This window comes from Falco cherrug, chromosome 7, assembly GCF_023634085.1.
Source record: "Falco cherrug isolate bFalChe1 chromosome 7, bFalChe1.pri, whole genome shotgun sequence".
In the NCBI taxonomy this organism is placed as follows: domain Eukaryota; kingdom Metazoa; phylum Chordata; class Aves; order Falconiformes; family Falconidae; genus Falco; species Falco cherrug.
In genome coordinates this window covers 12,153,300-12,165,292 of record NC_073703.1, presented here as the reverse complement: position 1 = coordinate 12,165,292, position 11,993 = coordinate 12,153,300, and the positions used below count along the sequence as shown (strand labels likewise).

General features: G+C 56.9%; 1 protein-coding gene across 3 annotated transcripts; it reads left to right on the top strand.

Annotated features, from left to right (window-relative positions):
• The first annotated feature begins 116 nt into the window (after window positions 1–116).
• On the top strand, window positions 117–10,707 carry KIF7 (kinesin family member 7). 3 transcript variants are annotated; one of them, XM_055716095.1, is made up of 18 exons: window positions 117–462; window positions 1,516–1,716; window positions 1,983–2,394; window positions 3,142–3,673; window positions 3,993–4,130; window positions 4,276–4,503; window positions 4,947–5,122; window positions 5,416–5,522; window positions 5,822–5,977; window positions 6,311–6,513; window positions 6,631–6,828; window positions 7,085–7,210; window positions 7,679–7,855; window positions 8,152–8,367; window positions 8,597–8,803; window positions 9,192–9,390; window positions 9,493–9,642; window positions 9,846–10,707. In XM_055716095.1, the coding sequence occupies exons 1-18, from the start codon at window positions 159–161 to the stop codon at window positions 10,229–10,231; spliced, it is 4,116 nt and encodes a 1,371-aa protein (XP_055572070.1). In that variant the 5' UTR covers window positions 117–158; the 3' UTR covers window positions 10,232–10,707. The 3 variants fall into 3 exon arrangements, with proteins under 3 accessions (XP_055572070.1, XP_055572069.1, XP_055572068.1); XM_055716094.1 differs by having other exon boundaries at window positions 4,920–5,122; window positions 9,849–10,707; XM_055716093.1 differs by having other exon boundaries at window positions 4,920–5,122.
• Window positions 10,708–11,993: the final 1,286 nt, after the last annotated feature.

The window sequence follows — 11,993 nt, the reverse complement described above, 5'->3', positions numbered from 1 at the left end:
CGCCACAGCAGCCCCCCCGCCCGCTCCCACGGGGCGGTGCGCACCGGCCCGCCCCGAGCCCGAGCCCGACCCCCGGGGGCGGTGGCGCCGGGCGGAGCCCCTGACGCCATCGCGGCGCGCCGGGCCGGGCCCATCCCGCTCCCCGCGGCGGCCCCGCCATGGCGGCGGAGGGGGCGGCCGTGCGGGTGGCGGTGCGGGTGCGGCCGCTGCTGCCCCGGGAGGCGCTGCGGGGGCACCGGCCCTGCCTGCGGGGCGACGCCGCCACCGGCGAGGTGGCGCTGGGCCGCCGCCGCCGCTTCCGCTTCGCCGCCGTGCTGCCCGAGGCGGCGGGGCAGGCGGCCGTCTACCGGGCCTGCGTCCAGCCGCTGCTGCGGGCCTTCTTCCGCGGCTTCAACGCCACCGTCTTCGCCTACGGGCAGACCGGCTCCGGCAAGACGTACACCATCGGGGAGGCCAGCGTCGGTGAGTGGCGGCGGGACCGGCAGCACCGTGCCCGCCCGACGGCGCTGTCCCCGACGGCACCGCCTCCCCCCGCCCCACGGCGCCCCACGGCCACCGGCCCCGCCGCCCCTCCCGGCCCCCCGCCCTCCCCGGTGCCGCCGGCCCCGCTTTGCTCTCTGCGCCCACACCCGCCGGCATCACCGCCCGCCAGCCCCGCCGCCTCCCGCCACCCGCTCGGAGCTCGCAGCGGGTGGCTTTGCCCCTCTGGCACCGCACGACGAGCCTGGCCAGGAGGTGGTGGCGACCTGCCTAGGGCACCGCTGCCTTCTGCTGCCTTGGATCTACCAGATCTGTCCTGAAATAAGCCCGAAGGGGGGCCGTGTGGGGTTGCGGGGGCACATCCTCTTAGTTTGTTTATTTGAAGGGGACTGGGAAGGAGGAGGCTTTTCCCTCCTTTAACTGCTGGTTTGATGGCGTTATGGTGTCTTACAGAGGGCATAGCTTGTAAGCACTGAATTGTTTCCATGCTTTCCATCTACCTCTGTATGCAGTTTCCCAGTTAGCCTGGCATTGTGCCCAGTTTGGGCATTGCCCCTTTGCACGGCTGTTGGAGGCAAAAACAAAACAATTTAAAATTTAGACAGCAGAGTGCTATGGCCAGGTACAAGCAGGCTGCAAAGACAAAAAGAAAAAAGTACTTTTCGGAGCTTGGAAAGGTTGTGAAGCCACACTGCCTTTGACGGGCAGCACGCTGTAGCATCAGGCAATGTGTTTGCTACCTGCTGAAACACTAATGTGCCTTTTCCTTCTTGAGGAAGGGCTGGAACCAAGCAGTGTCACTGGAGTCCAGCACAGCAACGGGACAGGATTTGCCCCAAGGTCCTGTGGCTTAGAAATACTCCCAGGGATATTTAATCCGGGCTGCAAGGGCTGAGCTGTGGGAGGGTTTGTGAGGCTGCTCCTTTCCAGCTGACGTGTGCTGCAGGCAGGCTCCTGCCCGTGGCTCTGACCCCAGCCAGCACGGGCTGCCCACGTGTTCCCTGCTCCCCGTGACCACGTGCATCTCTCTGCCAGCTTCCATCAATGAAGACGAGCAGGGCATCATCCCACGAGCCATGGCTGAGACTTTCAAGCTTATTGATGAGAATGACCTGATTGACTACACGGTCCGAGTGTCCTACCTGGAAGTGTACAAGGAGGAGTTTCGGGACTTACTGCAGGCGGATACAGCCAGCAAAGACATCCAGATCCGGGAGGATGACAAGGGGAATGTCGGTATGTATGGCTCTGTGTGGGCTCCCTTTTCTCCCATGCCTCAGGCCAGAGTTGGGTTATCTATCCCTGAAGGCAGGGCCAGTCCTCCATCCCTCCATCCCTCTCCTGCAGCAGATTGCTGTTCTTAGTAGTCCAGTTTGGTTTTGGTGTGGAAACCAGTCTGTGTGTGGCACGGGATGGGCAGGGCAGTGGCACCGGGCTGTGCAGAGGAGCTGCGTCCTCAGGCAGCCTGTCCCTCCCAGTCACAGCTCCATTTGCTGTTGCAGTGCTCTGCGGTGTGAAGGAGTCAGAAGTGGAAGGGCTGGACGAGGTGCTGAGCCTGCTGGAGATGGGGAACACAGCCAAGCACACGGGAGCTACCCATGTCAACAGGCAGTCGAGCCGCTCACACACCATCTTCACGGTGACCATGGAACAGCGGCGTGGGGCTGGCCGCCTCCCCCTGCACCACCACCCCTCCTCTGTCCCTGCCTCGGGCCAGGTCCTGGTTTCCAAGTTTCACTTTGTGGACCTGGCAGGCTCAGAGCGAATTGTGAAGACGGGAAACACAGGGGAGAGGCTGAAGGAGAGTATCCAGATCAACAGTGGCCTCCTGGCCTTAGGCAATGTCATCAGCGCCTTGGGAGACCCTCGGAGGAAGAGCAGCCACATCCCCTACAGGGACTCCAAAATCACCAGGTACAGATTGGGATTGGGACCCCCAGGTCTCACGGGCTCGTGGCCCGGCAGGAGGGATGTGATGCTGCTCCCTGCCTTTCCCACGCCCAGCCTGCCAGGTTTGGCGGCAGAGTCCCCCAGCTAGCTGAGAGGAGCCTGCAGGGCCGGGTGTCCCTTCTGCTCTCACACCAGGGCTCTCGGACCGACTGCTTGGTGGTACAGGGCCAGCTGACCCGCAGTGCCTCACAGCAGCTTACAGGTCCGCCCGCTGTGCAGGTTTTCACGTAGGGAAGCTTGAGGAGCAATGAGGCCAGGACAGAAATGACGGTGCGGTGCTGCAGAAGGCGAGGCTTGCATAAGTCATGCTGCCGGAGCTGAGATGGGGTATTACCATGGGTTATCCTGCCCTTCCTGCCTGGCAGTGAATCAAAAAGGCTTCCGGTAGGCTGGTTTGACGGTCTGCAGTTAGTTTTTAGCTCGAGCAGGCAGTCTTGGCAATCTCCAGCAGGTTTCAGCACAGCACATGCCTAGCAGTGATGGCAGAGTTGGGGGGCTCCCAGCCTCGGGAATTACTTGGATGGAAACTTGTCACAGTGCAGACTGGTATTCCTCTGCTTAATGATTCTGCTCACTAGTGAGTGACTCACCAGTGCCAAACTGGCCACAGAGCAAGAATATTGTTTCCCTTGGGCTTAGCCTCTGGAAAGGGTCGGAAGTTCCTGCATTATTTTGTATTTGAGCTATTTTAATCACTGTGCTCTTCCCTAGGATCCTGAAAGACTCTCTGGGAGGGAATGCCCAGACTGTGATGATAGCCTGTGTCAGCCCATCCTCCTCCGACTTCGATGAGAGCCTCAACACGCTGAATTATGCCAACCGGGCTCAAAACATCCAGAACAAGGCCGTGGTGAACTGCCGCAAGGAGACGGAGCACGTTGAAGAGCTTCACCTGCAAATAAAGAAGCTGCAGAAGGCGCTGGAACAGCGGCACCGCTCCGAGACCCGTATCATCAACCGCTCGGCCACCACCAAACGATGCGTGCCGGAGCCCACGGCTCGGCTGCTGGCTGAGTGCGCGCATTACCGCACCTGCACCGATGCTGCGTACCGGCTGCTGATGGAGCTGCAGGAGGACAGCAACCTGACGGTGGAGCAGATCTTGCGGGTTAAGGAGTGGCTGTGCGCGGTGGAGAGCGAGAGGAGTGAGCTGACCTCGGCCGGGCTGGATAGCGGTATCGAGAGCACCTCCGCAGAGGAGCAGAGCCTCGAGGCACAAGGCTCAAAGCTGGCAAGAGCCCAGGTAATGGCTTGGGGTGTTGCAGCTCTGAGGTTGGGTTCATCTGATGGCCACTGAAGGCAGCAACCTCAGCACGGCGTGGTGGAAGGGGTCAGGAAAGGGAGAGGAGAAGCAACCTGGCCAAGAGGCCAAAGGGAGGCAGAAAGACATGGTCCTCCCAAGCAGGCAGGGGGAAGGTGGATTCAGCTGTGGCTGAGAGATTTATTTCACAGGAAAAATCTGGATCTGCAGAGCTGCTGTGCCCTTGCAGAGTCCAGCATGGGAAGGGAAGGACAAAGGTGGTGGATGCTGATGCTGCCTGTCTTCTATTTTGGGGGGACAGGTGAGCACTGAGAAGAGGTGTGAACCCATCAAAGATGAGCAGGTGGCTAAACTGCAGAGGCAAGTGGAGCGCCTGGAGGAGGAGAACCGTGATTTCCTGGCTGCCCTGGAGGATGCCATGGAGCAGTATAAGCTGCAGGTATTTTTGGGCTCTGCTCTCTTTGTAGGGACCTGCCCTACCCCTCCCCTTCCTCCCCCACAGAGCGCAGCCCAGCTTTTGGGTTCCTCTGCAGCACATCTGGGATCCACGTGTACATAACCACATTTTTCTCATTGCTTCCTAGAGCGACAAACTGCGGGAGCAGCAGGATAAGATCTCTGAGCTGCACGTGCGCCTTGAGATGGCAATGCCAAACCTGTGTGTGCCAGGGCTGCTGGAAAACCTTCACTTGGTGACTGCTGGCCAGAGACCTCACACAGCCCCGCTGGACGCTGCCCCGTCCCATGGCCTCAGTGGGGTTCCCTCAGGGCTCCTTCCCGCTGAGCAGAGTGGAAGAGCCCGTTGCAGGAAGGTGAGGGCACCAGGCTGTGCCATTGAGGAACTGCTGCCTTTTCACTTGGGTGCCCTCCGGCAGAGGAACTGCTTTTTCCCCGCTGTTGAACATGACCCTTGTCAGAGGTGTAGTCCACAGGAGTGTTCACTGTTCACAACCAAAGTGTTTCACAGCTCTGGCAAAAGCAGCCCAGCTTCAAAACTGAGGCTTTTACTTTGATGTTATGGGCAGGTCCCAGATTTGCTCAGCAGCAGCAGCAGAAGGCAGGAGGGCAGGCAGCTGGGTCTAGCAATGCACCCGTTCTCCTGAAAATACACTCAACTCCATTTTGTTGCTTTTCTTTGTGTCTAGTAGCGATGCCCAGCTGAGAGCTGCTTTTTCTAACACCAGCTCTCATGCAGTATGTCTCCTCTCTTTCCAATTCTCTGCCCCAGCATCTTGACAGCGACCCCTCCTTCCAGGAGGAGGACCTGGCCAGCTGGCACCTGAACCATGCGCAGTGCCTGACTGGCAATCCAGAGGTCAGAGACACGGTGCTGAGGAGGGAGCTTAGCCAGGACTTGGAGAAGCCATCAGAGCTGTCCTCAGGAGAGGAGGAGGAGGAGTGGGAACAGAAACGGTCCCTGTTGCAGCGCCGGTGAGTTGAGGCTGTCCCAGCACTGCGCAGTGTCCCAGCAGTCGCATGGCCTGGCTGTCCCACCTCCGCAGCTCAGCTCTTGCATAGGATGTAGAAGCAGATGCTGCCTTTGGGGTCAGTGATTCTGCCGAGACAGCTGCCTGCCCGCTGGGGAGCTAATTACCATCCTTCCTGACCACAGCTAACTGTTTCTGTCTCCTGAAGCCTGTGGATCGTGAGGGTCCTTATGGGAACAGCTCTAGCAGTGCCCAGACCCAACCAGACCTAATTGATTAATGTACTGCTCCTTCTAGAAATGGGATCCAAAGCTGGAGCAAGAAGGACATCTGCAAGTTGAAGGAGGAGCCGAGTGGAGACAATGCTCACTCGATTCAGGAGGAGCAACTGGAGCTGTCAAAAGGCAAGTGGCACCCATAGGTTGTCGGACAGTCTTCCTCGGGTTGGCAGTGCTTTGTTGGATGCTGTTGGTGTCCCATGTGGATGAGCCTGGAGGACAGAAGTGGAGCAGATGGCAGCCTAGCTGCTTTTGTTAAGGAGAGACTTGAACTGCTGGGGTCTGGCAAGAGCTGCCTGTTGTGATAGAAGCTGCAGGTGACTGGGCGATGCTGTGCCAGGTCTTGGCTACAGCTCTGATGTCAGGTTATCCTGTCACCCAGCTGCTAAGACAGGACCTTCCTTCCCTGGGAATCTGTGTTGCAGAGGTCTGTAGGAAGCGGGAGCCAGTGCTTGGTCCCTGGGAGCGCCTGCCAGGGAAGGACTCGGAGTGGAGGCTGGTGCAAGCACAGCAGAAGATCCGGGAGCTGGCGATCAACATCCGCATGAAGGAGGAGCTGATCACGGAGCTCATTAAGACAGGTGCAGAGCTGCTGGCAGGAATGTGGACCCACTCCCCATGAAATCTCTTAGTCATGATGCTTGGTCTTTACTCCAGTCCTCACCTTCCCTCCCTGCATTGCTGGTGCTCGCCCCTTCTCCTGTAGGCAGCAGGGCCCTGTTTCTCCATCCCTCTGGCTGACTGAGACCCTTCCCATTGGTTTCTCCCTTCCCTGGAGTAGCCGAGGGAAAGGGAGCATACACTGTCTGTAGGCAAAAATACTTGGGGAGAGCGAGGAAAGTTCCGTCCCTCGGCAGGATCCTGGCTGCAAGGGAAGGGGGGCTGGAGGTCATGGTGCAGGGGGTGTGTTGCAGGCAAGGACGCCCAGGCTCTGAACAGGCAGTACTGCCAGAAGATCGGCGAGCTGGAGCAGGAGGCAGAGCAGGTGCGGGCAGAGCTGAGTGACAGCCAGAAGCAGCTCCAGGAGCTGGAGGGCAAAGAGACGTGGGACCCCGGGGAGAAGCACAAGCTGCAGGAGTACCGCACACGTGTGGCGGCTGCGCAGAGCAAGGCACGGGTGAGTGGGAAGGGCTCTGTCCACCCGGCGAGGTGGGAATGGGGCAGAGCTGGGGGCATCTTTGCAAGGGGCACAGGGGAAATGCCGAGACCAAGGGCAGCTTTCGCCCTCCGGCAGGTTCTGTGCAAAAAGAAGCAGGCGACGGAGAGGCTGGTGTCCCTCTCAGCCCAGAGCGAGAAACGGGTGCAGGAGCTGGAGAGGAACATTCAGCTGATGCGGCGGCAGCAGGGCCAGCTGCAGCGCCGGCTGCGGGAGGAGAGTGAGCAGAAACGGCGGCTGGAGATGGAGGTGAATAAGCGGCAGCACCGAGTCAAGGTAGGAATGGGCAGGAGCAGCTGTGCTACTGCGGTGTTTGCAAGGGTGGCGATGGGTGGGCTCTGCAAGCTGCTAGGCAGGCCAGGTAGCTCTGCTGGGGTCTGTGGTTGTCTCGGAGAGCATGGGGTGATGGAAAGAGGATTTTTTTAAGAGTATCCAAAGAGCTAGCAGAGAACATAACCTGTCCCTCAGCCTCTGGCTGCAGGGCAAACAGCTTCCACCCCGTCGATGCTCATGGCTGCTCTTTCCTATGCAGGAACTGGAACTGAAGCATGAGCAGCACCAGAAAATCCTGCGCATCAAAACAGAGGAAATTGCAGCTTTCCAGAGGAAGCGGCGGAGTGGCAGCAACGGCTCCGTGATCAGCCTGGAGCAGCAGCAGGTACAGACAAAGCGAGCCTGCCTCTTTTCTGCTCAAAGGGGACTGCTTGGCAGCCTGCAGGCTGGCAGGGGAGATCAGGAAGCAGGGACCACAGCTGGGGATGGGACAGAGCCCATCCTGCCCTTGAGGAGGACAGTCCATAAAGTCACTTGCATCTAGTAGCTAGCCCAGGATCTTTTCTAAATCCTGGCATCAGTAAAGAAGCTATGAAACCTTGTCTGTTAGCAGAAGGGTGCTGGGAGTTGTGGCCCCTCAAGGACTCCTTGGCAGCTGGGAGTTTAGCTTAGCTCTGCCTGTTGGAGGAGCTGGAAGCATAAAACCGGTGAAGTCTGGGCTATAGGGCTTGGCAGAGATGGAATCGAGACTCTAGCTCTGGTCTGAACCCTACTGCTCTTTAGTCTAGCAGTGCTGGGCATTGCTGCTATGATCTGCATGCGTGCACATGCCCTTTGCCTCTCCCTCCATCAGAAAATTGAGGAACAGAAGAAGTGGCTGGACATGGAGATGGATAAAGTTCTCGAGCAACGCCGGGCCCTGGATGAGCTAGAAGATGAGCTGAGGAAGCGGGAAGCTATTGTGGCCAAAAAGGAAGCCCTGCTGCAGGAGAAGAACGGCCTGGAGAGCAAGCGACTGCGCTCCAGCCAGGTGGGACAGGAGTGTGATGCCTCACTCAACCCCTTGCTTGATTTCCAGCAGAGGCCGGAGGCTGGAAGGCCTGGTTGCCATCCTGGGTCTGGCAGAGGGTTGCAGGCCAGGATGAGGTGGTGTTGGATAGGAAATCTGCCGGTACAGAAGAGCCTGCTTGTGCCTCTGAGCTAGCTGGTTTGATAGCCCTCAGCTTATGGGGGGGTGGTTTCACTTGACCTATGGAGGGGAGTAGAAGGGAGCTGAGGGCCTGGCTTGGCTTTAGAGCAGATCCCCTTGAGCATCTTCTGCTGCAGGCTCTGACAGATGACATAGTGCGTGTGTCCAGCCGCCTGGAGCACCTAGAAAGGGAGCTGACTGAGAAGAATGGGCAGTTGCGTCACGGCAGTGCCCATGACCAGCAGCAGATCCGCCACGAGATCAACAACCTGCGCCAGGAGAAGGACCAGCTGCTCAAACAGAGGTTGGAGCTCGACAACAAGCTGCGTCACGGCACCCTGCTGTCCCCAGAGGTACCTCTTCTTGGGCTGGGCTGCGCTGCTTGCAAGTGCATGAGGTAGTACGAAGTAAAGACCTGAGCATGGGGTCATTAGTGGATGCTCCCCCACGTCCTCAGGCTGTGCGTAGCCCAACTTCTTGCCGGCATCATTGAGATGATGCTGAGATGACAAGGGGAGGTTAGGGCAGAGTGAGGCAGGGCGAACCATTTGCTCCCTGGTAACTGCAGCTCTGCCCTGGCAGGAAGAACGGATCTTGTTCCAGCTGGACGAGGCAATCGAGGCCCTGGATGCAGCCATCGAGTACAAGAATGAGTCTATCACGTGCAGGCAACGAGTCCTGCGGGCCTCAGCCAGCCTGCTGTCCCAGTGTGAGATGAACCTCATGGCCAAGCTCAGCTACCTCTCCTCCTCCGAGACCCGCGCTCTGCTCTGCAAATACTTTGACAAGGTGAGAGACAGCTGCCCTCTGTGCTGGTGGGAGCTGTAGTACCTGACCAACCTCTCGTCTTCCTCAGTTTCAAGCTTCCTCCCTGTCGCCTGCTGTACTTTTGCCCTGTAAAGTCAGGGCACAAAGCCACAGCACCCTGATCCCCACCTGTCCCAACACCTGGGAGAGGGGCTTAACTAGTCACAGGATGCGTGGATCCCCACAGTGGCTCTGCCACATCATTGCAGCCACACGTTGCTCTTCCCTCCACGAGACAGCTGCGACATCCCAGAACTACTAACCTCTGTACGCTGTACCAAAAAACTAACTTGATCAGGCTCGGTGGGGCGGGAAATCTTCCTGGGCTCTGAAGTTGCTGAGGTGTTCCTTGCTTTTGGGCCCTGGCCAGGTGGTGACACTGCGAGAGGATCAGCACAGGCAACACATTGCCTTCTCGGAGCTGGAGATGCAGCTGGAGGAGCAGCAGCAGCTGGTGTACTGGCTGGAGGCGGCCGTGGAACGTCAGCGCCTGGAGATGGACCGCCAGCTCACCCTGCAGCAGAAGGAGCATGAGCAGAACATGCAGTTACTGCTCCAGCAGAGCCGTGGTAACCCCCCCAGCTCCTGAAACGGGCACCAGTGGCACTGTGTTCGTCTTCCGCAGGCTTGCAGCTTGAAATGACCTGGTTTGTTGTTTTTTTTTTTGGCAGAGCACATGGATGAGGGGCTGGCCAGCAGCAAGCTGCAGTATGAGGCCAGGATTCAGGTGCTGGAAAAGGAGCTGAGCCATTATATGTGGGCAAACCAGGAGCTGAACCAGAGGCTGAGTAACATGAACCTCCATCCTGGACAGACCAAAGGTGAGAGGAAACTGCTGTTCCTACCAAGTTAAAAGGAAGGGAATTTAAATTCCTTTCCCTGGCAATGAGAGCTTGGAGCGGAGGCAGGAGCAGTGCGGGTGGAGGTCATTGCTAGCCTTGAGCAAGTGCTCTACGGGCACTGATTTTGATGAGAAAAGTAGAGATCCTGGTACTCATCTCCCTGTACCCCCAATCTTTCCTAGCAGGGATGGAGAGAGGCATTCACGGGGCTGGGGACAGAGCTGCCCCTGCCCTCGGGACCTGTGAGGAATCCAGCCTTGGGGAGCAGCCCGTGCCTCTGGCCGTCCCTGAAGAAAGCCATCGGGTCAGGGATGAGAACAGGGACCTGGTGCATGCCCCTTTGCCATCGACATGGAGGCGTTCCTCCCTGCCCAACGACAGCCCTGGGGACCTTCGGCAGAGGGATCCGGAGCACTTGCTGAGAGCGGGGCAGCCTCACGAGGTGCACCCACCACGGAGCCTGGCTCCTGCCTCCAAGCCCCGCCGGGAGCTGCGCAGAGCCAGCCTGAACGTGACCGCCGTGCCTTACCACCCAGCGATGATAGATGTGAGGAAAAACCCACTCTAGACACAGGCTTAACGCTTAACCTGGCCCAGGGTGGGCAGGAGCAGATGTTACTGATGTGAGTTAAGAGCCTTCCTGCCCTTCAAGCCAGCCTGGCTACAAACCTGTTACATTTCAGAGGCCTGAGGAAGGAAAAGACACTTTTCGTAAGGGCAGTAAACATGTAAAGTGTGGAACCACCAGCCCGTGTTCTCCACGTTGCTGCCAGTGCAGACAGCACTGACTAGACACCTTTCCTCCTGCACCATCAACAGATTAAACACTGGGAAGTGGGAGATACCTTCCGCCCTGGCCTCTAACACTAAAAACTTGTTTACAGTTTGGAAACCTCTGCTTCAGGGCTTGCTCAGCCCTAGCACCTGCAAGGGAGATGCTCTGCAGTCCTGCAGAACTTGTACATAGATTTTTGAAATAACATTGGTTTTTTACATTTCTTATTGTAACTTTTCTAATAAAGAAGAGTGAGTTTTATGAAGCAATCACTTGTCAGAGGTCTAGTGGGCACTTACTCTGGGTATGTAGTTTTACTTAAACCTCACTGCATGGGAAATCAGCTGCTGTCACTGTGTTGTCTTGATGTTTAAATATCTGCTTTTGAAGTGCTCACGGCTGGAGCTGGTAGGCTTCCTACATTATGCTGCTGCAGGAAAAGCATCTCCAGCCAGCAGCGGAATTGTCTGGAGCATTCAGGATAAAAGTAACTGGTTATATTTTTCTGTTGCAGCCTTAAGCTGCTTTAAGCAGCGTTTTTGTATTCTTGGGGAAAACTTCCAGTCTGGATGTAAGGGAGATTAAATACAGTGCTGGAACTTAACACTGACACCATCCACCTCAGGAAGGGGGACACAATGTTAATGCTGACAGCAAGAAGCAAAAGCCGAGGTGCCTGCTTTAAAAAGGGCTGTGGGGGAAAACAGCAGCTTGGCTACCTGACCCCCAAAAGCACAGCACTGCTTCAGCCTGAAGTCACAAGCACAGCTACAACAACCACCATTGGAGGAACAACACACACCAAGTTAAAAGCCAGCATCTGAAGCAGGAGCCACCTTCTGATCTTCCTCTTACATACTTGACCTTGCCTGTAGGGGTGGGGCTTTGAGGGGGTGACTTTACCGAGGGCTCTGGGGTGGCTGAGCTGCACAAAATTTTTTATGTTTTCAATGACAGAAAATAAAGAAAAAAGATCTTCACTAGGGAAAAGAAGAATCCATCCTACTTGGAAGTCAGTAGTAGTCTTGGAGCTCCATGCCTGTGTTTCAGTCGACATCCCTGATGCAGGTACACCTCTCCAACAAAACCATCACTGGTAAGCATGCCATTCCTCCCCTCTTAGCAGAGGGAAACAGCTTTCCTGCAACAAGTAGTGTTTCCAGGAAACAAATTGCATTCAATACCATCCAGCCCCTCAAAGCCTTCAAGCCATGTAACAAGCTTCTGCATTGCCATGCCTGGTTTTAGGGCGACGCTCTGCTTTCTGTGCATTCACTGGACACAGTGGGGTGGCTTCCCTAACATCCTGCCACGTGCAAACGGATTGCTATCCTAAGGGAAAAAACTGTCCTTCCAAAACAATGCACAATTTTAGCTCCTTGTAGGCTACATCTCAGACACTGAATCACAGCTCCTGCTGCCTTCTTGTGGTCAGAATGCAAGCATGTGTGTCACAGGCAACTAAGTCACTGATCAGTGACTCAGTTTGGTAAAAAGTAGTCTTCAAACTGTCATCTCCAGTTATTCCATCAGAGTTCTGCCTCCAAGGAAGCTT